This window comes from Cervus elaphus, chromosome 30, assembly GCF_910594005.1.
Source record: "Cervus elaphus chromosome 30, mCerEla1.1, whole genome shotgun sequence".
NCBI lineage: Eukaryota > Metazoa > Chordata > Mammalia > Artiodactyla > Cervidae > Cervus > Cervus elaphus.
The window spans coordinates 84,183,033-84,206,847 of NC_057844.1; the positions used below are offsets into that span (position 1 = coordinate 84,183,033).

General features: G+C 52.7%; 1 protein-coding gene and 2 long non-coding RNA genes across 5 annotated transcripts; 1 reads left to right on the plus strand and 2 right to left on the minus strand.

Moving 5' to 3' along the window:
* Positions 1-7,084: 7,084 nt before the first annotated feature.
* On the minus strand, positions 7,085-10,391 carry LOC122687024. Its single transcript, XR_006338991.1, has 3 exons — positions 10,350-10,391; positions 8,160-8,216; positions 7,085-7,134 (listed from the first exon to the last, which is right to left on the minus strand). It is a non-coding gene; the product is annotated as an uncharacterized LOC122687024 (long non-coding RNA).
* An 822-nt stretch (positions 10,392-11,213) lies between these two features.
* Positions 11,214-22,417, plus strand: NAXD (NAD(P)HX dehydratase). Of its 3 annotated transcripts, none has more exons than XM_043891795.1 (10): positions 11,214-11,358; positions 14,728-14,878; positions 15,628-15,673; positions 16,356-16,444; positions 17,120-17,228; positions 18,373-18,423; positions 18,502-18,606; positions 19,324-19,444; positions 20,827-20,947; positions 21,911-22,417. In XM_043891795.1, the coding sequence occupies exons 1-10, from the start codon at positions 11,313-11,315 to the stop codon at positions 22,059-22,061; spliced, it is 990 nt and encodes a 329-aa protein (XP_043747730.1). In that variant the 5' UTR covers positions 11,214-11,312; the 3' UTR covers positions 22,062-22,417. The 3 variants fall into 3 exon arrangements, with proteins under 3 accessions (XP_043747730.1, XP_043747729.1, XP_043747731.1); XM_043891794.1 differs by having other exon boundaries at positions 11,279-11,479; XM_043891796.1 differs by lacking the exon at positions 11,214-11,358 and adding an exon at positions 12,836-12,969.
* Positions 15,860-20,043, minus strand: LOC122686624. The gene is made up of 2 exons (XR_006338860.1): positions 18,034-20,043; positions 15,860-17,295 (listed from the first exon to the last, which is right to left on the minus strand). It is a non-coding gene; the product is annotated as an uncharacterized LOC122686624 (long non-coding RNA).
* Positions 22,418-23,815: the final 1,398 nt, after the last annotated feature.

Below are 23,815 nucleotides of genomic sequence, written 5' to 3' on the forward strand. Positions count from 1 at the left end.
GGCCCAGGCGCCCACAGTTTGTCGCACGCTTTACTTCTCATTTCTAAGGCCTACAGATACATACTCGCCAGGGACTGGACATCTGTGTCCCTCGGCCCATATTCCCGTGTTGAAATCCTCACCCCACAGTGATGACGTTAGGAGGCGGGACGTTTGGGAGGTGATTGTATCATAAGGGTGGAACCCTCATGAATGCGATCAGTTCAGTTCAGTTCAGTCACTCAGTCATGTCCGACTCTTTGTGACCCCATGAATTGCAGCACGCCAGGCCTCCCTGTCCATCACCAACTCCCGGAGTCCACCCAAACTCATGTCCATGGAGTCGGTGACGCCATCCAACCATCTCATCCTCTGTCGTCCCCTTCTCCTCCTGTCCTCAATCTTTCCCAGCATCAGGGTCTTTTCAAATGAGTCAGCTCTTCATATCAGGTGGCCAAAGCATTGGAGTTTCAGCTTCAGCATCAGTCCTTCCAATGAACACCCAGGACTGATCTCCTTTAGGATGGACTGGTTGGATCTCCTTGCAGTCCAAGGGACTCTCAAGAGTCTTCTCCAACACCACAGTTCAAAAGCATCAGTTCTTCGGCGCTCAGCTTTCTTTATAGTCCAACTCTCACATCCATGCATGACTGCTGGAAAAGACAGACCTTTGTTGGCAAAGTAATGTCTCTGCTTTTTAATATGCTTTCTAGGTTGGTCATAACTTTCCTTCCAAGGAGTAAGCGTCTTTTAATTTCATGTCTGCAATCACCAACTGTAGTGATTTTGGAGCCCAGAAAAATAAAGTCAGCCACTGTTTCCACTGTTTCCCCATCTACTTGCCATGAAGTGATGGGGCCGGATGCCGTGATCTTGCAAGCAGCACGTTATGAAAGGGACCGGGCCCCCCAGAGCTCTCAGCCCCGTCCCCCACTGAGGACACAGCCCTGAAGCTGCCTGCATCTTCCTCTCGACCTTCCAGCCCCCAGAACTGGGAGACACAGGTTTCTGTTGCTTACAAGCCACGCAGTCTGTAGTATTCTGTTATAGCCGCCTAAACGGACTAAGGTAATACTTGCTTTATTCTACCCACGGGAAATAAATGAGCTTTCCTTTCCCCGCATACTTACTGCAGTCTGGGGCTGCGACGGGAACAGACGGGAATCTGAAAACAGTGCCTCCCGGCCGTGTGACCCGCCAGAGCCAGCACGGGCCATGCTGCTGGCTGTCACCCATCCTTAAAGAAGGCACCGGGCCACTCAGACTCCACCTTGAGACATTCATCATTTATGAGCAGTGACTCGTCTGCAGTGTGGCTCTCAAGCATTGTCAGATACTAGCTGATCATATTTTGGGTCCTAGTTACCTCTTTCCCGTGTCTCTTGTTTGACTTAATTCTCTATTTCTCTGGCCCTAACTGACCATGGGTAACTGTATATTACAGGACAGAACCAGAAAACTTCTTCCCAGGCATTAATCATTTAGAACCATATCTGAGAACCAGCGAGGAGCGATGCTCAGGTCTGCATTCCAACTGTCTTTTATTCTTTAGAAAAACAAGTTCTTTTTATTGCCTCATTGGACAAACGTTTCTATAAAAGATCCAGTTTTAATGATTAAGGAACTAATTCTTCAAGCTACTTGAGTAAATATTAACATGGATCTCAAATAATTTAGAGGAACTGTGATGAACTATTTATAACTTGAAGTTAATTTTTAAAAATTGTTTACCACTGACTGAGTCTTAGGTTTTAAGAAGCAAGCAATTGATATAGAGGGGTTCTACTTGTTTCTGTTGTTCTATTTGCGCTTTTCTGTATTTTTCACGTCTTCTACAATGAATGCATATTACTTTTGAGAAGGAAAAAAAAAGCAGATCTAAAATTAAGTTTGAACCTGGGGAAAAAATGGGATGGACTTTTATTGGAAGGACCAAATGAAAAGCTTAAGATGCACTGTTTCCTTTTCATTGCAACTATATCTCCTCGCACCATTCAGAGTATTTAGGGCTTTGGGATGGAGGAAGAGTGTGGTTGGTGAAGTTGTGTTTAAGCTGCAGTATTTCAGTCCAAACATCCTGAAGTGTTACTGTCAGTGGGACTTTGTCCAGCACTTATGTGACAGACAAATCTTAACAACTGCTGTTTGATGAGTGAAAATATTCCAAATGTAGGTTGCACAGGAAGTAGCATTTTGTAAAAGCCCTGCCGATGATTCTAACGTGGGGCGATGTTTAGAACCCCCAAGACCAGCCCAAGCTCCGCAAATACTGTGACTTCCAAGGCAGGTTCTTGCGCCCCCTACTGGCGACGGGGGTAGTACTCTCCTAATCCAGAGTCAAGGAAGGGGTGAGCCCTCAGGATTCCTGAGGACCCTACTGGGGTCCACCTGAGCGCGAGGGTTTGAGGGACGTCCAGGGGGAGAAGGATGGCCATCTGCTGTCTTCCTCACATAAGCCCTTGTCAGCTTGCTGTTCCCTGGGAGTCCGTGGGGATTCTGAAGTTCACTGAGCTGATGTCACCCAGGGTGAGACTCTCAGCTCGACAAGGCTTTCCCCGGGGTGGGTGTCTGTGGGGTGTGCTCGGGGCCACCTCTGGGCCTGAGTTCATGATGCCCTGCGGACCTGCCACGGCCATCGACGCTGGACATTCAGAGCCCGTCGGGGCAGGCCCAGTGGACCCAGGACAGGGTCCCACCCTACCCAAAGCCAGGTCAGGGTCTGCAGCTAAACTGCTGCTTTGGTTGAATTGTGTCTCTCCGAAAGAAACGCGGAAGCCCTAGCTCCCCAGACCTCCAACGGTGACCTGGCTTGGAGACAGGGTGGTACTCGACGTGACTGTTAACAGTTAAGATGAGGTCTTTCTGGAGAACAGGGGAGGGGCTGACCCTGGACGAGGAGTGTGCTTGTTAAAGGGGAGAATCCAGTCCCCAAGACACGGAGATGAGGAGCCACGTGATGCCAGAGGCGGGGGCTGGAGGGATACCATCTCAGGTCAGGGGTGCTGGCGACCCCCGAAGCCAGAGACGCCGGGAGGGCCCTCTGTGTGGACTCCCTGCAGACGCCTTGATCTCAGATGTCCCCACTCCAGGGACGGGGGGACAGACTTCAGCTGTTTCAAGGGCAGCCTTGTGATACTTTGTTTCAGCAGCTGGAGGAAAGCGGGCAAGGCCACACAGAGGTGGCCCCCACTCCGACTGCCTCCTCTGGGCTGGGCCCGGCTTCCCGTTAGACAGACTCTGGGTCTCCTCGGGCAGGGTCAGCCCAGGAGCGCAGCCCCCGAGGGCCTGGGGACCAAGAGGCTCCTTTCAGGAGTGACTATCATTCCTCTTCTGTTTGCAATAAAAACTCTTTAATACGTGATAGTGATTTACAACACCGGTGATCATTCATGAAGGAGTCTTTTGGGCCTAGAAAAGAGAACAACAGCCTCAAAGGCCCCTTGCTGAATCATCTAACTTCGGAGAAAACAAAGCATAACTTTAGTTCCACCCTGACGCTCCAGGCCGGTTGCATCTATCTGGGACTTATCACCCCCTGTCCAGAAACCTTCCACCCCCTACACCCGCCCAGAAGACTTATCACCCCCTGCCCAACTACAAATGTCATCTCAACAAAAGAATACTCAAAATATCCCGCCTGATTGACGTTTCCCTTATCGCCTCCACAAACCTCCCTATAAGTATGAAGCCTCCCTGATCCCTCTCGGCGCTCAGCCTGGTCGTCATGCCGACTGTCGCCCCTCCTTGCCTGAATAAAGGTAACCTACTTCTGTGGAGGTCGTCTTTCCTTTTCTGCCTCGCCCGAACTATACCCTACAATTTAAAATGCTAGGAAGCAAAAATTTAAAAACACTTCGGATTGCATTATCCACAAATAAGCAGCATTAGTTAATTTACTAGAAGCCATTGGAACACTCTCCCGGAGAGTCCCTGACCGCACCCACAGAAACCTAACAGTGAGTTTCAGAGGCGCCGTGGTGCGTGAACAGAGAGCACCGTCTGTGAGGGAGCACCCCCGGCCTTCACACTCTGCTTGCAGGTCGTTTCTAAGCCTCCACGCTCCCAAGCGCGGTTGGATGAACACCAACAAGGCTTGTTTCCTCTGGAATCTGTGGGAATCTGTCCTCAAGGAAAATTCCCAGAAGTGGGACTGCCCCATCGCCATTGTTTTTTCTTTTGTGAAGAAGGAAACCGCAGGCCTGCGATGGAATCGGTCGTCTTGGGCCCATGGCAGCAGACCAAGACTTAATACCTAACCTAAGGACATGTCTGACTTCCCCGGAATGTGATCTTGCATCAGCCACCCTGGCATTTCCTGCTGGCCACTAGGGGTAATATATATATATATATTTTTTAGGGGTAATCTTGACTCCTAGACCCCTTCCATCTCTGGGAGGAGTGAGACCTTGCCTCCAACAATGCATTCTTTGCTCAAAATCCCCTCCCTCCACCCGCCTCCACCTTTTAAATCCTTTCCTTTCCCGCAGATCCTTGGAGCTACTCTTCTCCTTGCGAGGTGGGATGCGGTCCAATTCATTGTAGCTGAGCAGGACCTCCCGGGGCCTTCCCAGGACAGGGACGGGCCTCCCCCACATCCTCTGCTTTAGGTCCTCTCTGAAGTACCTGTTGGATAGACGATAGTACTTGATGCACATTTCCTGAGTTTTGCAGACGTGACACCCTCTACCCCCAACAAAGGGAAGATGTCAAGTCAGTGATGACCAGGAGCTCACAGCCCCAGGCTTCCTGGTGCCTAAGGACTGAGAATGTTGACTCCTGAGACTCCACCCTGTTACCTCATCACCTGCCAATCAATCAGAGAACCCTGTACAAGCTGATCACATACACTGCAACCCCAATCCTCACCTGACTTTTTAAAACACTTTGCCTGGGACATCCCTGCTGGTCCAACGGCTAAGACTCCATGCTCCTGCTCCAGGGGGCCCAGATTTGATTCCTGCTGGGGAACTAGATCCCACATTCCACAACTAGGACCTGGCATAGCCAAATAAATAAATAAAAATTAAAAAATTTTTTTTGCTGAAACCCTGGGGGAGCTTGGGGCTTTTTAGAACATGAGCCACACATCTCCTTGCCTGGCCCCACAATAATCCTAAATGCTGATAGAGCCACGGTAGAAAACAGCATGGAGATTCCTTAAAAAACTAAACATAGAACTAGCATATGACCCAGTAATCCCACTACTGAGCATATACCCTGAGAAAACTGTAATTCAAAAAAAAAGAAAAACGGAAGTACCCTCAAGTTTACTGGAGCACTGTTTACAATAATGAGGACGTGGAAGCAACCGAGATGCCCATCGACCGACAAATGGGTAAAAAAGACGTGGTACATATGCACAGTAGAGCGCATATGCTAAGTCGATTCAGTCGTGTCCGACTCTGCGACCCCACGGACTGTACCCGCCAGGCTCCTCTGTCCGTGGGATTCTCCAGGCAAGAAGGCTGGAGTGGGTTGCCGTGCCCTCCTCCAGGGGATCTTCCCCATCCAGGGGTCGAATCCGAGTCGCTCATGTCTCCTGCACTGACAGGAAGGTTCTTTACCTCCAGCACCACCTGAGAAGCCCACAGTGAATTATTACTGAGCCAGAAAAAGGAACAAAACTGAGTCTGTTGCAGTGCTGTGGGTGAACCTACAGCTTGTCATGCAGAGTGAAGTAAGTCAGAAAGAAAAACACAAATATCGCCTTTTAATGCTTATATACAGAATCTAGAAAAACGATGCTGATGGACCTACTTACAGGGCAGGAGTAGAGGCCAGATGCAGAGAGCAGACTCAGGAGGGAGAGCTAGGGCAGAACTGTCTTTTTGAAAAGTCATTTACTGATTTCAGTTGTTTTTTTTTTGTCTATACCTCTCGGCATGTATGATCTTAGTTTCCTGACCAGGGATCTCACCTGCTCCCCCAGCAGTAGAAACACAAAGGCTTAACCACTGGACCACCAGGGAAGTCTCCCAGAGCTGTCTTTATAAGGATGTGTCAGGCCTGTCTCCCCATGTGCTAAAACTAGAAGCAGAAGCCTGTTTGCAAACACCAACATATTATCAGTAGGGCAGCATTCATCACACGTCCTTACCACCAGCAATAAAATAAGTGTTCACATATTGAGATACAGGGAAGTCATTCTGGCTGGTACCTGATTTAACCTGAATTTGGTGCTAACTAAAGTAGCCTGTTTATGGCCTCTCAAACACACATTGCACATCTGCTTTAATTGTTCAAGAAAAGGGCACACTGGCCAGAAGTGAAGAAGGTCCGTGTTAAAAATAATGCCTCCTGTCCTGGGACTCCAGCACTGGTCCTCCTTTGATGTGCAGACTCCCTCCCGAGGTGCGAGGGCAGGCTGATCTTCTGTGTACGTGCTAATCTGTGTGCGTGTGTGTTTCCTCGAAATAAATCCCTGACTGGCTTAATGTTCCTTGTTCTGACAAGATATAAAACTACTGGAAACCCTGCTTCTCTGGAGCAGCTTCTCAGAGTCACCCGGGAAGCGGGCTTCCCAGCCAGTCTTCAGTGTGGCTCCGATAAAGCCCTTTTCCATTCGTATTGTAGACCGTTTACTGATTATGTCAGTCGACACCCACCAGCCTGTGGCTGACGGCAGCACTCTGCCCTCACCTCGGCCTGCCTGATTGCTCCCCAATCTCCCTCCAGAGTCCCTCCAGCACTGGAGACAGGCTGTTCAGACAGCAAGCAGAACACTTTCCCTTTGAATGCTATCTGTCAGCTGCACAAAAGCAGAGTCAGGGACTTCCTTCCCTGGAGGTCCAGTGATTAGGACTCCATGCTTCCAAGGGAAGGGGCTCGGGTTTGATCCCTGATCGGCGAACTAGGATCTCACATGCTGTGTGGCAGGGCCAAAAAAAGAGAAACAGACAAAACGAGTGAAGTCAGCAAAAAGAAAGAAAAGTCCGCCCATAACACCGACCCACCAGCGCAACACCTAAGACCTTCTTTTTCTCACGGATTAACACAGAGTTCACCGTTCGGCTGAGGAAGGGAGTCTTAGGAAGGCTGGAGCTGTAAGTTAGCCAGAGTGGGGAGGGTAGATCACACTCAGATGCCGCCCTGCCTCCGCTGGGTGTCTGGGTCTTACTCCCCTCTACAGGAGCACGGTGTCACGCTCCCCATCCCCTGCAAGAAAAAAAAAACATAGGTATGTTTAAGTTCTAGCTGTCAGCACCTCCGAAGTTAGGAGCCCAGTGTGAGAAGCCTGGTCAGGCACCGAGCGTGTCTTAATTTCCACAGAAGCAAAACTGCACATCCCTCTCACTGTACTGATCACGGGGACATCAGATGCATTCCTCTGGCCTTTTAAGACAGACAGTGTGGTCTCTGCTTTTCTCTAGAGTATTTATTGGTGATCTAAGCTGACATAAAATGCTACATCCTTATTATTCATCCTTCCTAATTGCTCCTCACATCTCCTAGATGGAGGGTGATAAAACTTCAATGCTCAGATTTTTACTTAGTGACTCATGTGGCCTATAGAATAAGCAAATGATTTCCCTCCACAAACTTGGACTGCATCGTTTTTTCTCTACCTATTAAGTTGGTTGACTATGCCAACCATTGTTTTAAATTTAATAGTACCATATTCCCTAAGCATGATAAATGCAGCCTGGCTTCTCTCTCTCTCTTTTCTTTAACTTGCCCCTGAGTCAGCTACAAGAAATGACTCTGACCCATAAAATCATTATGCTCACAAAGCAAACAGAAGGTCTAATCCTCTCCTTAAGATTCTTCACTAGGTCACCCTGCTTCCTGGATTGGACTCAAATTCCTGGATCTCATGTTCAAGGCCACCTGCCAGTTTGCCAACATCTGCTTCAGGCTATTTCTTCAAGACACAATGTAAGTGTGAATGTCAGACATCGACTCTTAACAAGGCCTGCAGATGTAACTTCTGCCAAGAAGAAAAGATTTCGCAGAAACAATGGTGACTCAAGACTCTAGAAAGGTGTATGTTCCTCTCACTGCCAAGATAAAATTTCATAATTGACTCCTGAGTTCATTTCTTACTTACCTCCAGCAGAAGTTCTACTTGAATGACGTCTGAAGGATCAGACATAAATACAGAACTGTCTGGTAAAGATGGTTAGGTTTAGGCCAATTTGTAGAACTGCTTACAGAAATGATGATCATCCAAAATTACTCACCTTGAGGACATTTCATTCTAGAGACAGTTGAGGGTACTCCAGGTAAACATGGAGCAACTGAAAAAACGAACATCCCAGGATGAAATGTGACCTGGAGCGATGGGTATAGCACACGATACAGCACAAGCTGAAATTTCTCCTGCTCAAAGTTGACGTGTGTGCGTGCCCTCAAGCATGTCCAGCTCTTTGCGGAACCAGGCTCCTCTGTCCATGGAATTTCCCAGGCAAGAATACTGGAGCAGGTTGCCATCTCCCCCTCCAGGGGTTCTCTCCAACCAAGGGATTGAGCCCAAGACTCTAGAATTTCTTGCACAGACAGGCAGATTCTTTACCACTAGCGCCACCAGGGAAGCCCAAAGCTAACCTAAATATTTTTCAATTGTTTAGGCCCTTAATATACTAGAGCTGTACCGCCCTGCACGGCAGATCGCGTGTGCCTATCTAAATTTAAGTTAATTCAAATGCAGAATTCAGTCCCTCTGTGGCACTGGCCACGTGCCATGGACTCCATAGACACAGAGGGCTCATGGCTACTGGAGTAAAAGCACAGATAGAGAACATTTCCATCACAGAAAGGTCAAGTGGACAACACTGTTGAAGCCTCCATTCCCAGGTATATTGCAAATGATTGCCACCCTCCAGCAGGCCACTTTGGCATAAAGATCCTTCTGAGCTGAAGCCAATTAGGAAACAGCAGACACCAGAGAAGCTCTCTGCCCTCCACCTGGCAGCCACGGCGAGGGGCTCGCCCTCTGTCCCACCCGGAAGGGAAGGACAAGCTGTATCTCTGGAGACGGTGACAGAGCCAGGGTGTGTCTGATAGACTAGACCTCACCGAGGAGCCCATGGCCCCAGCAGTGGCCCCAGGTACCACCTTTCCCCAGCGCTCCAGTCCTGAAAGCCCAAAGCTTTTCCTTTGTCGCGTCACGTGTCCACAGCTTATCACCTTTTGTTAAAACGGCATATACACACCCCCTTCGCCGTCCCGCTCCTAATCATACTGCTTCTTTGGGTCTTTTTTTCCTATGAAGGTCTCCTTTCATGGGAGAAAAATTAAAATATTAACAACAAGTAGAATTTGTCTTTCCTCCTGTTAATCTGTCTTTTTCCAGTTTAATTCTCAGCCTCGTACCCTAATGGGCAGAGGAAAGGCTTTCTTGCCTCCGTTACACAATTTGCCAAGAATAACTGAGAAACATAGCCTAATTTAGCAGAGAGGCTGAACCTTTGAGGTTGATGGAGCTTGTTGTCTTAGGTATAGAGGATATGTCCAATCAGGTGACACCACCCTTCCAGGGGGTTTCTGTAATTTTATTCTGGATAAGAACTTCAATTGAAAAAAAGATGTAGGGGAGGTATTTGAATCTTATTCGGCACTTGCTCCATTTAAATCCTAGATTATTGACAAAACCCAACCACATTTCTGTTCCTCTTACAGGACTTTAAAACAATAAGTCACAAACTAAATCAAAGATAAAATATAAACAGAATGTATTACTAGATTAAGCATGTATATTTCAAGAACTGACAGAAATATTAGAGGCTAGCTAATCTAATTTCAATTTTTGGTGATGAAAACTCTGACTCAGAAAGTTCAGACACCTCTCCCAAATTCTCCAAGCCACTGTGCAGGAATTAGACATCTTATATCCAGACTCAACGCAGCTTGTATTTTTTCTTTATGTTGTGATTATAGAAGAGGAATCATATTTTTATTTTATATATATATATTATACAATTAAATAAAATTATATATAAAACTTTATATTTATTATTATATTTTTGTCAGAAACGTGGGCCTTCTCAAGTCTTTGAGATTAGAGCTATTGAGAAAAGCCTGTCACTTCATTTACTGGTGGCTGACACATAAGTGTGCAAACGTGCACACACACAACTAGATGTTTTATTTCCTCTCAGCCTAACTTCCTGATTAGGGATGAATAAGGTGAATTCCATGATCTCAGATTCAGCTCAGTGTGACTATTTGGTAAATGCAGGGAGAAAGGATGGAGAAATATGCTCCTGGATTTTATGTAGGAGAAAGTGAGACACATGCAGCGTCCTCGGCAAATGTGACAAACGTGAGCAGGCTTTCATCACTGGAGTTCTTAATAATGATTCTGGTCCCTGATCTCATCAAACTGACCAATGAGAAGAGGTTGCAGTGAAACTACAGAAGTTCATCCTCACCCTCCAACTGATGCAGCAATAGCTGAAGTAGACGGTCAGTCATAGCCAAGCCGATCAATAACAGAATCTAAGTTTTCACTGATTACTTTATTCGTGTTTTTAAGAAAGCTGCTGAGGGACTTCCCTGGTGGCCCAGTGGCTAAGACTCCACGCTCCCAGCGTAGGGGGCTGGGATTTGACCCCTGGTCAGGGAACTAGATCCCACATGCACCAACTAAGATCAGTTCGGTTCAGTCGCTCAGTCGCGTCCAACTCTTTGCGACCCCATGGACTGCAGCACTCCAGGCTTCTCTGTCCATCACCAACTCCTGGAGCTTGCTCAAACTTATGTCCATCCAGTCCGCGATGCCATCCAACCATCTCATCCTCTGTCGTCCCCTTCTCCTCCCGCTTTCAATCTTTCCCAGCATCAGGGTCTTTTCAAATGAGTCAGCTCTTCGCATCAGGTTTCAGCTTTAGCATCAGTCCTTCCAATGAATATTCAGGACTGATCTCCTTTAGGATGGACTGGTTGGATATCCTTGCAGTCCAAAGGACTCTCAAGAGTCTTCTCCAACACCACAGTTCAGAAGCATCAATTCTTTGGCACTCAGCTTTCTTTAGGGTCCAACTCTCACATCCATACATGACTACGAGGAAAACCAAAGCTTTGACTAGACGCACCTTTATTGGCTAAGATCTGGCGCTGCCAAATAAATAAAATAAATACTTCTTTAAAACCAAAAACAAAAAAACAGTCCCCAGGGACCGGCGGAGGCCAGCCCGCGGGTGGAGCGGGCCGGGATCAGGAACCCCGGGGAGTCGGGAGCCCGCTTCCGGCTAGAGCGCGGGCTGCGCAGCCCGTAAGTCCGCAGAGAGCTGGACGCCTGCGGCCGCGCGGGGGCGACTGGGAGCCCGGAAGTCCGCCGTGGGCTGCGGGCCCCGAGGCGGCGCGGGGACTGCCGGGAGCCCGGAAGTCCGCGGATGGCGGTGGGTCCCGGCTGCCGGGCGGTCTGGGGCTGCCGGCCAGGTAAGCGCGCTCCCGGCCTCCCGGGGCATGGCCGTCCGGGCAGGGGCCGCGGTCGCCGGCGCTGCCGTGGTGGCGGTGCTCTCGGCCGCGTTGGCGCTCTACGGGCCGCCGCTGGATGCAGGTACTCGTCCGCGGGTCCGGGCGGGGGGCGCCGCCGTGGGGGCCCCTTGGCGTGTGGAGGGGGGCCGCCGAGTGACCCCGAGGGCCCGGCCTCGGCTGCTGAAGAGGAGGGCGGAGGAGCAGGGTGAACCGGACGAGCGCGTCCTCGGTGTTCGGGGTGTTTGTTCCTCACGAGTCTGAGGAGAGGGTCTTCAGGGCGTCGGTTGGCCTGCGCCTCCCTTGTCACGACGGCGTGGGGAGCCTGCTGCCCTCCACCGTGGCAGAGGGGGGCTCTGAGCCAGGCTCCCCCCTAAAGGGGCTGGACCGGGGAGACGCACGCTGGCCGTGCCCCTCGTCAGCGGGTACCCCGGGGCAGAGCCGTGGGGGGGCTGTGCACCCCAGTTGCCTCAGCTGCTGCGCTCCCTCAGGCACGCCAGCCCAGGCCCAACCCCCTCACCACGATTTTTTTGTTGTTGGTCGCTGTTTGTCTAAAATCCATACTGCCATGGTCTAGCAAGATTTCTCTTTGAGTCTTCTTGAGGTTTCATCATTAGGCCGACCTGCTGAACGTTTTACCAGAGAAAGAAACAGAATCGCAGGTCACTGACTTCCCCTCAGGCCATAGGGCATCTCCAGGTTAATTTGAAGATTGTTGTCAGGGGTTCCACATTAGCCACAGTTCACATGGAATTGCTGAGATTGCACAGTTGTGAGTGGCAAGTAATTCTAGAAAACAGCCCAGAGTAAAGAAATCTATTTAACTCTCCTCAGCCACATTCGTTGAACACAGACAAAAACCAGACAGGTTTGACCTGTTCCTCCAGATTCAGAATTGTGTGAAGACAAATTGCTTAATGGGGTAAATTTCAAGTTGCCTCTCCTCAAGGCCTTTTTATCCTTAGGTTTGTGGTGTGTATGTTTCAGTATTTCTGTGGGAAAGTCCAAATGGTGTATATTAGAGAGCTAGCTGAAACTTGCTTTTCTGTGGAGTGTAGGGAAATTTTATTGATCTTCCTATGGCTCTTTCAGGAACACGTATTCATCTCAGCTGAATGTTACGGATGAGCAACGTGGGTTGTGCTTTGCATTCAAACAGTTGCAGTTAACTAAAACTACTGTACTTCTCAACAGTGATATGCTTTTTTTTTTCAGCAGTGGTTTTTTTTTTTACCCATCACAGATTGCTTTCAGAAGGCACATGAGAAGGATTTGACTTGTCTTTTGGTTGGTGGTGTGATTGATTTTTTAAAAAAATTAAAATTTTTTTTCTGCCTGAAAGTGACAGCATTTTGGTGAAACCGTGTGTTCTGCTCAGGCTTATCCATTCATAACCATGGCGTCTTTGCAGGTCTGTCTCTGAGTCTGTTTCCTCGTCTAAAAGAAGGATAAGCTGGCTTCTGGTGAAGAGTGAACCACGATGCCTTTAATTCATCAGACATTTACTGAGTGGCTTATTTTGTGCCAGACTCTGTCCAAGGTGGTTGCGGGTGGAGTCCAGCCCTTAAGTCACAGGTGGGAACCCTACCTACAGCATTCTGCAGAGGTAGAGGGGTAGTCTTAGGGGTGTTTTGTGTGTAGCTAGGTGCTTAGATTAAAGTAATGGTAACTGATAAACCCAGAACATTGTAAGGAACCCAGAGTAATCCTCGGGTGACTGCTAAGTTTGGGCTCAGCGACCAGTCTTTAGAAAGCAGCTGTGTTTACTGTTCCGGGGTGTTTGGAGGGGCGGCCATTCTCTGATGGGCTCTCATTGGCCAGTCATGTTGAAACAGGTGCCTGGAGAGCACCTTGACCGCACAGACGGCCGTCAGTGGTCCGCAGGGCCGCCCCTAAATTCTCCTGTAACAGCTCAGGTTCCTGTCCTGCAGCTGGCCGCGGCGCCCACACAGGTGTGTCTCACCGCCACTGTGCACGGTGGGAAGGCAGCACGTGGCTGGGAACTCGGGGTGCAGACGGGACTGGTGGGGGGAGGGTGAGAGCTGATTGTTGGCCCAGCACCTCGGTGGCCTGTCAGGCTGGGCTGGAATCGAGGGTCAGTGGCTAGGCTGACAGTTGAGCAAGCCTTCTTGTGCCTTTTCATGGCCACAGGTTTACAGTGGTTCTATTTGGAGTTTTAATCCTGTGTTGACTTGAAAGAAAGTGGGAAGGTGTTTGATTGGATGGTAATTAATATTCTTTTTACATCTTGGGTCTAAGCATCTGATGTATCAACTAAGGAAGCATTTACATCTACTCACTAAAGAATATTACTTGAATAATTTTGTTGAATGAAAAGTAGAACAGTATGAGCAATATTAAGATAAAGCTGTTTTACCATATGGAGCTGAGTCAGCTTCTGGTCTTCACTTGAACTTATGACCCGCGTGTAGTTTTTCTCCACTGCTGAGATAATGGGAAGATAAAAACATTGGATGCCTTTTTTGTGAAAGTGTTGTTCGCATCAGCAAAGATCCTGTAATTCTAAAGAAAATGCGTGCTTTATCTGTTCATACATTGGGCTCTACAGAACATAGAATTTCTCTCACAGTTGAGATGTTTTAAACAACATGGCAAAACATACAGCACAGGAAGTTTTTCAAGAAAAGACCGATTAAAATTAGCTGTTTATAGACAGTTCAGGGATCAGACTATTTTAAAATGCCACCTTGGGGACTTACCTGGCTGTCCCGTGGTTAAGATTCCATGCTTCCACTGTGGGGGGGCCCAGGTTTGATCTCAGGTCAGGGAACTAAGATCCTGTGTGCTTTATGGCATGGCCAGAGAAGTGAAAAACCACTTTGAGCCCAGTGTAAGATGTGTTCTTCATTTAGAATGCCATTTCCAGGTTGATTAGATACTTGATTAGTAACTAACTGAGCATGGGAGCCAAGACTAGAAAACTAAATTGGGAAGGACATGAACCTGTCTGGCTTGAATAGACAGTGGAAAGTAACAAAGAGGGAGACGAGACCTAATAAGCTTACAGGAAGATTGTGGTGAAATTTGTGTAGCTCAGTAAATAATAGTGCATTTAGGAAAGCTTTCTGAAGGGTTAAGTAGACTTCCAAGACTTCTGATACATTTCAAAGTAAATCTGGTACTTAACCATATCTGTTAAGTGTTGTGTTGTTATTTCTAAACCTCATTTTCTTATGGAAATGAAATGAACTACTGAATAAAAGTCTGCAGCATTCAAGTTAAGTCAGCTTTGGGAAGTATTTTGATTAGTGTCTCTGTTTTTTATATATATTGATAGCTGTTTACCTTTCTGAACATTTTCCTGTTTTTCAGTGTTAAAAAGAGCATTTTCGCTGCATAAAGCACACTCAGTAAAGGACATGGAAAATACCTTACAGCTGGTGAGAAACGTGGTACCTTCTCTAACCACCAAGAAGCACAAAGGGCAGGATGGAAGGATCGGCGTGGTGGGAGGCTGCCGGGAGTAAGTGATGCATCATCCACCCGTCCGTCTGTCTGTTGGTCAGGAATCATTTCCAAGTTTCGGCTGATACTATGACAGTATTTTTCCATGAGGAACATTTGCTTGAACAGCAGAGAAAGCAGGGGGCCCTGACTGGGCGAGGTGACCGTGGCCTCCACTCACCGTGCTCTCAGGGCCTGGGTCCTGCCCCTGGGGTACTGTCCAGTCCCGGGGCTCTGGCCTTGAGCACACTCCCTCTCTGCAGAGGCCTTTGGCGAACTCTCCCTGGCTTCTCAGACCTCCGGAGTTTTTGTTTTTTGGTTTTCCCCCAACACGCATCGCCACCCGTCCTCCTTGCCAACAGAACCCCGGTCCTGTTCAGTTGGTGTTGCATTTTCTCTTTCTTGTACCTGTGGGCATTTCCGGTAAATCCAGTGCTTTCTGTGTCTGTATTAGTCTAGAGAGAAGTGTCAGCTTTATAATATTAAGTCGTCTCATCAAGTGTATATCTCTGCTATACTTTAATAGGTTTAAAAATTTTCCCTGTAGAGTTACCATGTGTTTTTATAAGGTTAATTCCTAGAAAGTTTATGATTTTTACTGGTATTGTAGATGCTATTATATTTTGCAATTAATTATTCCTGGAATTGAAAGAAGTTTTTTTCAGTTGATGGAAATCTTGCTGAACTAGTATGTACTAGGAGATAATTTTTCTATTGAGGTCTGGATAATGCTTGCCTCATTCTACTTTTGACTAAATATTTCCTTAGGTACACTGGAGCCCCCTATTTTGCAGCAATCTCAGCTCTCAAAGTGGTATGTTTGCTTATAGCTTCTTTGTTAGAGTTTTTTTAGTGCAAGTGTCAGATCATTTAAATATGACTGCAGCAGATGTTTTCTGATAGAAATCTTGCTAACGTTTCAGGTAACCTTGGGTGAGAGACACCTTTTAATCTACCCTGACCTTTTGTGTAGCCACAGGGTAACTCAGATGGGGACTCATTTTTCTCTTAAAGTTTTATTAGAAGTGCCCCTTGCCACGGTGATCCCGGGCTGCCTTTTCAGGCCTCACACAAGCGGTGGACACCTTTTCACCGTGGCCACTGCCCAGGCATTTTGATCTCGCGCATCCCGAGGACCTGGTGGCCTGGGGATCTTAAGGTGGACCCTGCAGCCCACAGACCTCATGGGGACGCCGTCTGGCTGCTGGTGGCCTGCCCCTTGTTCGGCCGCTCAGTCCCGTCCCGCTCTTTACGACCCCTGGACTGTAGCCCACCAGGCTCCTCTTGCGTGGCAGCAGTGTCCGCCTTTCACTCCAGGCCTTTCCCAGGCTCTGCCGCTGGCCAGGGCCTTCTCAGCCGCCTCCTGGTGAGGTCGAACTGCGGCGGTGGGCGCTCCTGTGGACCATGCTGGGGTCGGGGCGGTTGCAGCCGGGCCGCGCGCTCTGGGCGTCTGTCAGGCGAGTTCCGCCTGAGCCACCTGCTGTGCCCCTCCCCAGGGCGCGGACCTGTCCCACGTGTTCTGCACCCAGGAGGCCGCGCCCGTGATCAAGTCCTACAGCCCGGAGCTGATCGTGCACCCCGTTCTGTGAGTGGGGTGGGGCCACGGGCGTCCCTGGACGGGGACGCGGGTGCGCGTCAGGCAGGCGTGATTGTTCGTGGGCTGGTGGTGGGCAGTGGCACAGGGCATGGTGTCCAGTGAGGCCGGCGGACACGGGGTGGGTGGGGAAAGGGTGTAGGAGCTCACACTGGAGGCACTCAGCGTGGGTGCTCAGGCCGGGCCAGGCGACCGCAGAGGCTCCAGGCCGCGCGGTGCAGGTCATGAGCGTCATCGTAAGGGCTTTGGCTTTGACTTACATGAGACAGGGGAGCCCACAGTTTCTTCAAGTGCCCGCAGAGGCTCTGTGGAGCCTGAGGCTTTTAAAGGCTCGTCAGGCCACTGTGTTGAGAATAAGCCCTTGGGGCCCAGGAGTGGCAGGGGTCCCACTGGGAGGCTCTTGTCGGGTCCTGGGGGCACCCTGTGGAGGAGAAGGGCCGGGTGGATGGTGTTTAAAGCGGGAGGCAGGGTGTGTGTGGGTGGGAGGGCCTGGTGTGCAGGCAGCAGGGAGCAGACGGGTGGGGGGTATGGGCGTGGAGGAGGCCAGAAGGGTGTCCTGGGACAGGAAAAGGACCCTGGGGGACATCTGCCAGACGTCTGTAGTGTCATCAATAAAGGAAACGAACATGTGAAAATAAGCCATTGGTGCGTCTCCTCCTTGTTCAGAGACAGCCCTGACGCTGTCCGCGACGTGGAGCAGTGGCTACCCCGACTGCACGCCCTGGTGGTGGGGCCCGGCCTCGGCAGAGATGACACTCTTCTGGAGAACGTCAAGGTAGCCTTGGGCTCTCCCAGGAGACCACTCTGATCGCGGGAAGTCTGAAGTGTTTCCTGTGACACTCCTGGTGGAGGAGTTGGGGTTAGGGGACAGAGGAGGAAGGGGAATGAGGAGAGACGCATGTAGAATAAGACCGCGCTGGGTGGGTCCCCTCTGGGGCGCAGGCCCTCCTGCTGTGGCCTGGGCGGTACTGCGGGTCCCATTCTGGGCTGAGCAGCGTTCACGGTGGCTCTGCTCGGGTCAGGCTCGTGGTGCCCCGCCGCCAGGGCTGCCGGCAGCCTGCTCGGCTTGTGGTCTGGCACTCCCGTGAGGGCGGCGTGCCCCCAGTCACAGAGAGCCACGTCTGCAGAGCGTCCTGCAGGGGCCCAGTCGGCACGGGACTCAGAACAGCTGGTACCGGCGGCACCCCTGTCACCCTGACCCAGGGGACGTGATGATTGCAAAATGTTGCAGTCGTGATGGCTGCAAACTGTAAGCTTTAAATGAATGAATTGAATGGCATGTAAAAATCTCAGTAAAATTCAAAAAAAGCAATTTCCTTGCTACATGACCACCTCAGGGATGTAATTTAGTTTCTCTGGGATTCAGTTTCCTGCTTTTCTTTTCAGCAATTTTAGCAAGATTTTTACATGGCATACAATTCATTCATTTAAAGTGCACAGTTGCATGGCTTTTAGGGTATTCACAGAGTTTGCAGCCATCACCACAGTCAGTTTTAGGACAATTGCATGAGGCCAGAAAAGAGCCTTATTCACTGTTAACGGTTAGTCACTCCTTTAAAAACACATGAAATGTGACTTACGAGAAGTGCGTAAAAACAGAAGAGCCGGGTGCTTCTTGAGACGTCAGATTTCTGACCCCGAATCCCGAGGGTCCGTAACTGTTAGGATTTGGAAATGCCAGCCTGGAGTCGGCCTCCATGGACTGGCGTGGGGCCCAGCAGTGGCGGTGGTTCCGTGGCTCGTGTGTTCAGGGTCCCGTGCCGGCCCTACAGAGGGGCTTTTCTGATTGTGTTTTGCACTTGCTTTATGATTTCCCGTGTGTGTGTTGATGGCCTGGTGTGGAATCCGTCAGAACTGCTGTTTCTTTCAGCTTTCCTCAGGTGACGGGCTCAGTGCTCAGCTGCCTTCCTTTCTTGCAGGGCATTCTAGAAGCGTCCAAGGCCAGGGGCGTCCCCGTGGTCATCGATGCGGTGAGTGTGGCCCCTGCCCTGCCCCCTCTTCACCACGGCCCCTGCGGCCGCCCGAGTGACCTGAGTCCTCGTCTGCAGGATGGGCTCTGGCTCATCGCCCAGCAGCCGGCACTCATCCAGGGCTACCGGAGGGCAGTCCTCACCCCCAACCACGTGGAGTTCGGCAGACTGTCCGAGGCTGTGGTGAGTCAGCCAGCCACCTAGGCGGGTGACTGCGTTCACTCCAGGGCATTCTCCGGTCAGCGTCCTTGATGGGGTGAAAGCTGGGTGGTGGGCTCTGGAGTCAGCCCGGCCTCTGGGCCCCCCAGGCAATCGCTTCGTCCCTGCCCTGCATCCCCTCCTCTAACAGGTGGGGTGGGATGGGGTCCACGTCACAGGGTTTGTGAGGATGAGATCAAACCGCACGGCTGACCCCACAGCACGGGGTTAGGTGCTGCCGCCTGCACGCTGCTGAGAACCTGAGGGTCGGTCAGCACGGTTCCTCCACACGTGCGGCTCCACCTCCGTGGATTCAGCCAGCCTGAATTAAGACAGCCCACATGTAAGGACTGCGACATTCACACCGAAATTGTTGACGGGTCAGCTGCGTCTGTCCGTCCAGCGTCCTTACGTGTTCATGCCCATGCATGTCGCTCTTCATCCTTCTGCGCTGTGTCACTCGGGCAAACCTGCAGACTCCCTGCCGTGGGCCAGGGGCCTGACTCTGCCAGGACAGGTCGGGGCGGGCGCCCTGCGGTGTTTCTGCCCTGAGCGCCGTGTTGGTGTCTGCCTGGAGTGCGGATGGCCTGGGCCTCAGGGCCGAGCTCGGTCAGCAGGTGCCGGGCAGGCCCCCAGACGAGTTGGGACCTGGGCAGACGGGCTCTTTGTGTCCAATGAGGACGTGTCTGTGCTCCTGTCTAGCTGGGGGCACCTCTGGATGGCGGGGACCGTCATGGAGCTGTGCTGAGACTCAGCCAGGCCCTGGGCAATGTCACCGTGGTGCAGAAGGGGGAGCAGGACGTGATCTCTGACGGCGAGCAGGGTGAGTGGCCGCAGGCCTCACACCGCGTGTCGGCCGGCTGGTACGGCCACGCTGGGCACCAGCCCCAGGAGGACCGCTTGTCCCTGACCGCAGAGAGCCTGCCTGTCCTGTTCCTCGGTCTTCTGCACGGGGAGGTGGCCGCAGTGGGGCATGCTGGCCCGGGCTGACCGCGGCGAGGCGGCTGACGCTCCGTCCCTGCTGTGTGTGGTGGCCCAGGGAGGGCCGCCCCCTCACTGCAGACATGCGCGGGTGCTGAGTGTCTCCCTGCTGCTCATTCAGTCTTACAGCGGCGCCCGGAAAGTGGGGACCCCAAGGAGCGGCCGGGGGTGCGGGAGCCCCCAGGCACCAAGTGCAGCCTTGGGGGCCGCTGGCAGCCTGTGTCCTGCCCGGGGCTCTGGGCGTGAGGCCTCTGCTCCCTGCAGAGTCCTCCCCGCCCCGGCGCCCCGCAGACTCCTCCCGCCGCCCCAGTCCCCCAGTGGCATCGCACTCACACTACACACACGCACTCACACACCACACACATGCACCTGCACACCCACGCACTCACACACTCACACTACACACATACCACACACACACCACACACACACCACACACACACTCACACACACACTCACACTGCACACACACCACACGCATGCACGTGCACACCCATGTACACACACACACTGCACACACACCACACGCACTCACACACCATGCACATGCACACCCACGCACTCACACACACCACACGCACACTCACACTACACACACGCCACACACATGCACGTGCACACCCACGTACTCACACACTCACACTACACACACCACACACACGCACTCACACACTACACACACACCACACACACGCACTCACACACTACACACACCACACACATGCACGTGCACATGTGCACTCACCGCACACTCACACGCAGTCACACAGTCCATACATATGCACTCACCACACACAGGCACGTGCGCGCACACACACACCACACACACACTAACACCCCATACACATGCACTCACCACACACATGCACGTGCGCACACACACGCTGCACAGGAGATGCAGCGAGCATTCTCCGAGGGACCCTGAGGCTGTGGGTTCTTCAGATGCTAGAAGGTGCTCTGAACCCTGACACAGTCAGAGTCACGATGGCTTCAGACAAAAAGAAATGGAAACTTGTCACAGTGCAGACAAGTCCCAGCTGGGGCGCCAGCAGCTCTGAGTCTCCGGGTGGACGAGGTGCCCTGGGGGTGGGCGAGCTTGTCCCCTCAGACCCCGGGTGCTGGTTTGGGGGCGGCCTCCTGCCGTGCTCGCCTGGAGAGGCGGCCGTGTGGGGACGGCGGGGAGAAGGAGTGGAGGGTGCCCCCAGCGCGTCCTCTTCTCCGCAGTGCTTGTGTGCAGCCAGGAGGGCAGCGGCCGCAGGTGCGGGGGGCAAGGGGACCTCCTGTCGGGCTCCCTGGGCGTCCTGGCGCACTGGGCCCTCCGCGCGGGCCCTGAGAAGACTGGCGGGTAAGTCCCACCTCGTCCCTCCCGTTTGAGCGGCTCGTACGTGTAGTAAGCAGCAGACTATAATGCTCCTGGTGAAACGCTGGTGTCACAGGGAGGGCTCCCAGGGCTGGCCAGGTTGATCCCTGACACTGGTCTGGCTGCAGGAAGCGGCCCTGTCCCCCTGGCTGGACGGCCTCCGGGCCCCGATGGTTCTCCCTGCTCCCCTCCCTGCTGGAGGGGGGACGCTGCCCGGGCTCTGCAGCACCTGCCCTCAGAACAGCTCTCATGGCGGGGGACACGGAGGTCCGGGGAGCTCCTGTTGGCAGATGAGTCTCCACGAGGCGGCCGGGCTGAGCTGGGGGGCCCTCCCCGGATGGTGTAGAGGGAGCTGGGACACCCCCACCCCTTGGGACCTAGACCTCTGCTCTCTGCACCCATCCTGGCCACAGTGACGGTGCCAGCCTGCAGGGTCACCGCACACCCGTGGGGTGTGTGCAGACAGCGTGCTGGCAGGCCCAGTGACACGGCGAGCAGGCGTCCTGGGGGGTCTCAGTGATGTGATGAGCAGGTGTCCCGGGGGTCTCAGTGACATAGTGAGCAGGTATCCCGGAGAGTGTCAGCGACATGGCGAGCAGGTGTCCCGGGGGGTCTCAGTGACAGAGCAAGCAGGTGTCCCCGGGGTCTCAGTGACGTAGTGAGGTGTCCCCGACCTCAGCATCCTCCAGGTCCTAGAACACAGCGGGCGCTGACGCTGGCCAGGTGCTGTGTGTGGTCACCTGGGGCAACGGCCGTGTCGACCCTCCCCACACGCACGTCTGTTTCTGATGCTCGTCCATCGGAATCGTCCATATCCTGGTTGCCGGTTGTGTTCACTGTAGGGAGGCTATCTCAGAGGCCCTTAGACTTGAGCTTGCCAGTGTGGGTCCCGGGGCGGCAGGCGGGACCCACGGGGTGCGGGGCCGCCCCTGAGACCTCTCCCCATAGGCCCAGCCCGCTGCTCGTGGCCGCCTTCGGCGCCTGCGCCCTCACCCGGCAGTGCAGCCAGCAGGCCTTCCAGAAGCACGGACGCGCCACCACCACCTCCGACATGGTCGCCGAGGTCGGGCCCGCCTTCCACAGGCTCTTCGAGGCCTGAGCCGGAGCCGCTGGAGGCCGGGTGCCGTCCACCCAGGTCCCCCGAGAGGTCTGCGCTCTGCAGGTTGACACAACGCCAGTTTGGAGCATAGCGCTTTCTGCCGAAACTGATAGGGAACGGTGTTGGTGAACTTTCCTCAGCCTCTGCAGCGTCAGAAAAGAACACAGAGAATCGCGTGACGAGACAGTCTGACGGCGGCTCAGCCGGGCTGTGGGCTCCGCTGCTGCCTGGAGTGGACCCCGCGTCTGAGCGTCGTGTTCCTGCGAGAAGGGCCCTCGCTACTGGGCCCCTCGGGGGGTCCCGTCTCTCGTTCCCAAGTGTCTGTCAATCATGTTTTCTTTTTAAGTTGAGGTCCCACAGAGGCTGTGGTGTTCATTCTGTAGCTCATTTTTACGTTTTAAACGCTAATTAGGTTGGACACATCTGGGCAGAAATATTCAGCATCAGTTGGTTAGGCTGAAGTGTTCCGGAAAAGTCAGCGATCTTTCAGCACTGGAGATCCTTCGTGCAGGCCCCTGGGAAACCACTGAATGCAGTGACACACCCCGGCCCCTGAGTGTGCAGGGCGGCTCTGGGACACCTCACTTTCACGTGTCTGTGCAAAGGCGTGTGTGGTGACGGGCCCCCCTGGGGAGGGGCGCCCAGGGCTCCCAGGTCAGGTCCCAGGTGGGGCCCAAGCTGCCCTCCACCTGCTGGTGGGCAGGACAGCGGGGCCTCTGCCTCGGGGCGGGGTGGGGGGTGGTGCTCTCAGGAACGTTCTGGAGAGTCTCTGCACTGAGTTTTCTTGCCGGCTTCGGGTCAGCCTGTGTGGCCGGTGCTCAGTGGCCCATCTCGTTTCTCCGGGGGGTCAGTCACTGCGCGTGCCCTTGAGTGCACCAGCCACACGCTTTGTGGGGGGCAGGCCTGATCTGTGTCCGCTGTCCTCAGCGATCCCCGCTCTGTGGTTGCACAAAAGATCCCGCTTTCTTTGAACAGCTTGGACTTAAGATTTTTTTAAAGTTGTGGATCACTTACATCTAATCGTAGAAAAGCTTCACTACTGTCACAGACCTTTCTTCCTTTGGGGAATTACACCTAACATGGTCGTTATTAAAAGGCAGACGTGGTTGATTTCACTGGAGAGTTGTGTATTTTTTTCTCAAACAGCCAGAATTCACCTTCAGTTTGGTCCTCAGCGAGGACGTTCTTAGACACGAGGGGGATGGATACACAGATGCCCAACCAGCTGACGGTACAGTTCATGAGTGCCTGTCACACTGCTAAAGTGAAGTGATCAGCCTGGAATACAGCAGCTTCTCTCCGTGGAAGACATAAGGCAGCAGTCACAGGAACCACGGCGTCTGAGTCCCTCTGCTTGACGGGGCAGCTGGGCGATGCTCCTGGCTCCTCTGCAGCCCCGGGTGTTCACCAGCTCCAGGCAGGACACCCCCCCCAGGAGAGCAGCACCCGGGGCAGGTCAGGCTGGGCCGTCAGCCAATCCCCCCCGCCCAGGACTGAGCACCTGTCTCCATCAGGGGCCGGCCGCCTGCCCTCGGGGTTTTCACTGCTCCTCAGGGTCCCTCCTGTAGAACGAGGGCCCCTGCCTGTCGGGGCAGCAAGGTCGGTGAAGTTGTTAACGTGACTGCCAGGCTGTCCTGCTGCCCGGGGCGGAGCCGTGGACCGGTTCTGGACGGCCCAGGGGCCTGGCTGAGAGCTGGAGCGGAAGGCGGTCCCCCCGTTTCCTGCTGGTGCCCTGCACAGCTAGGGCTCCCCGC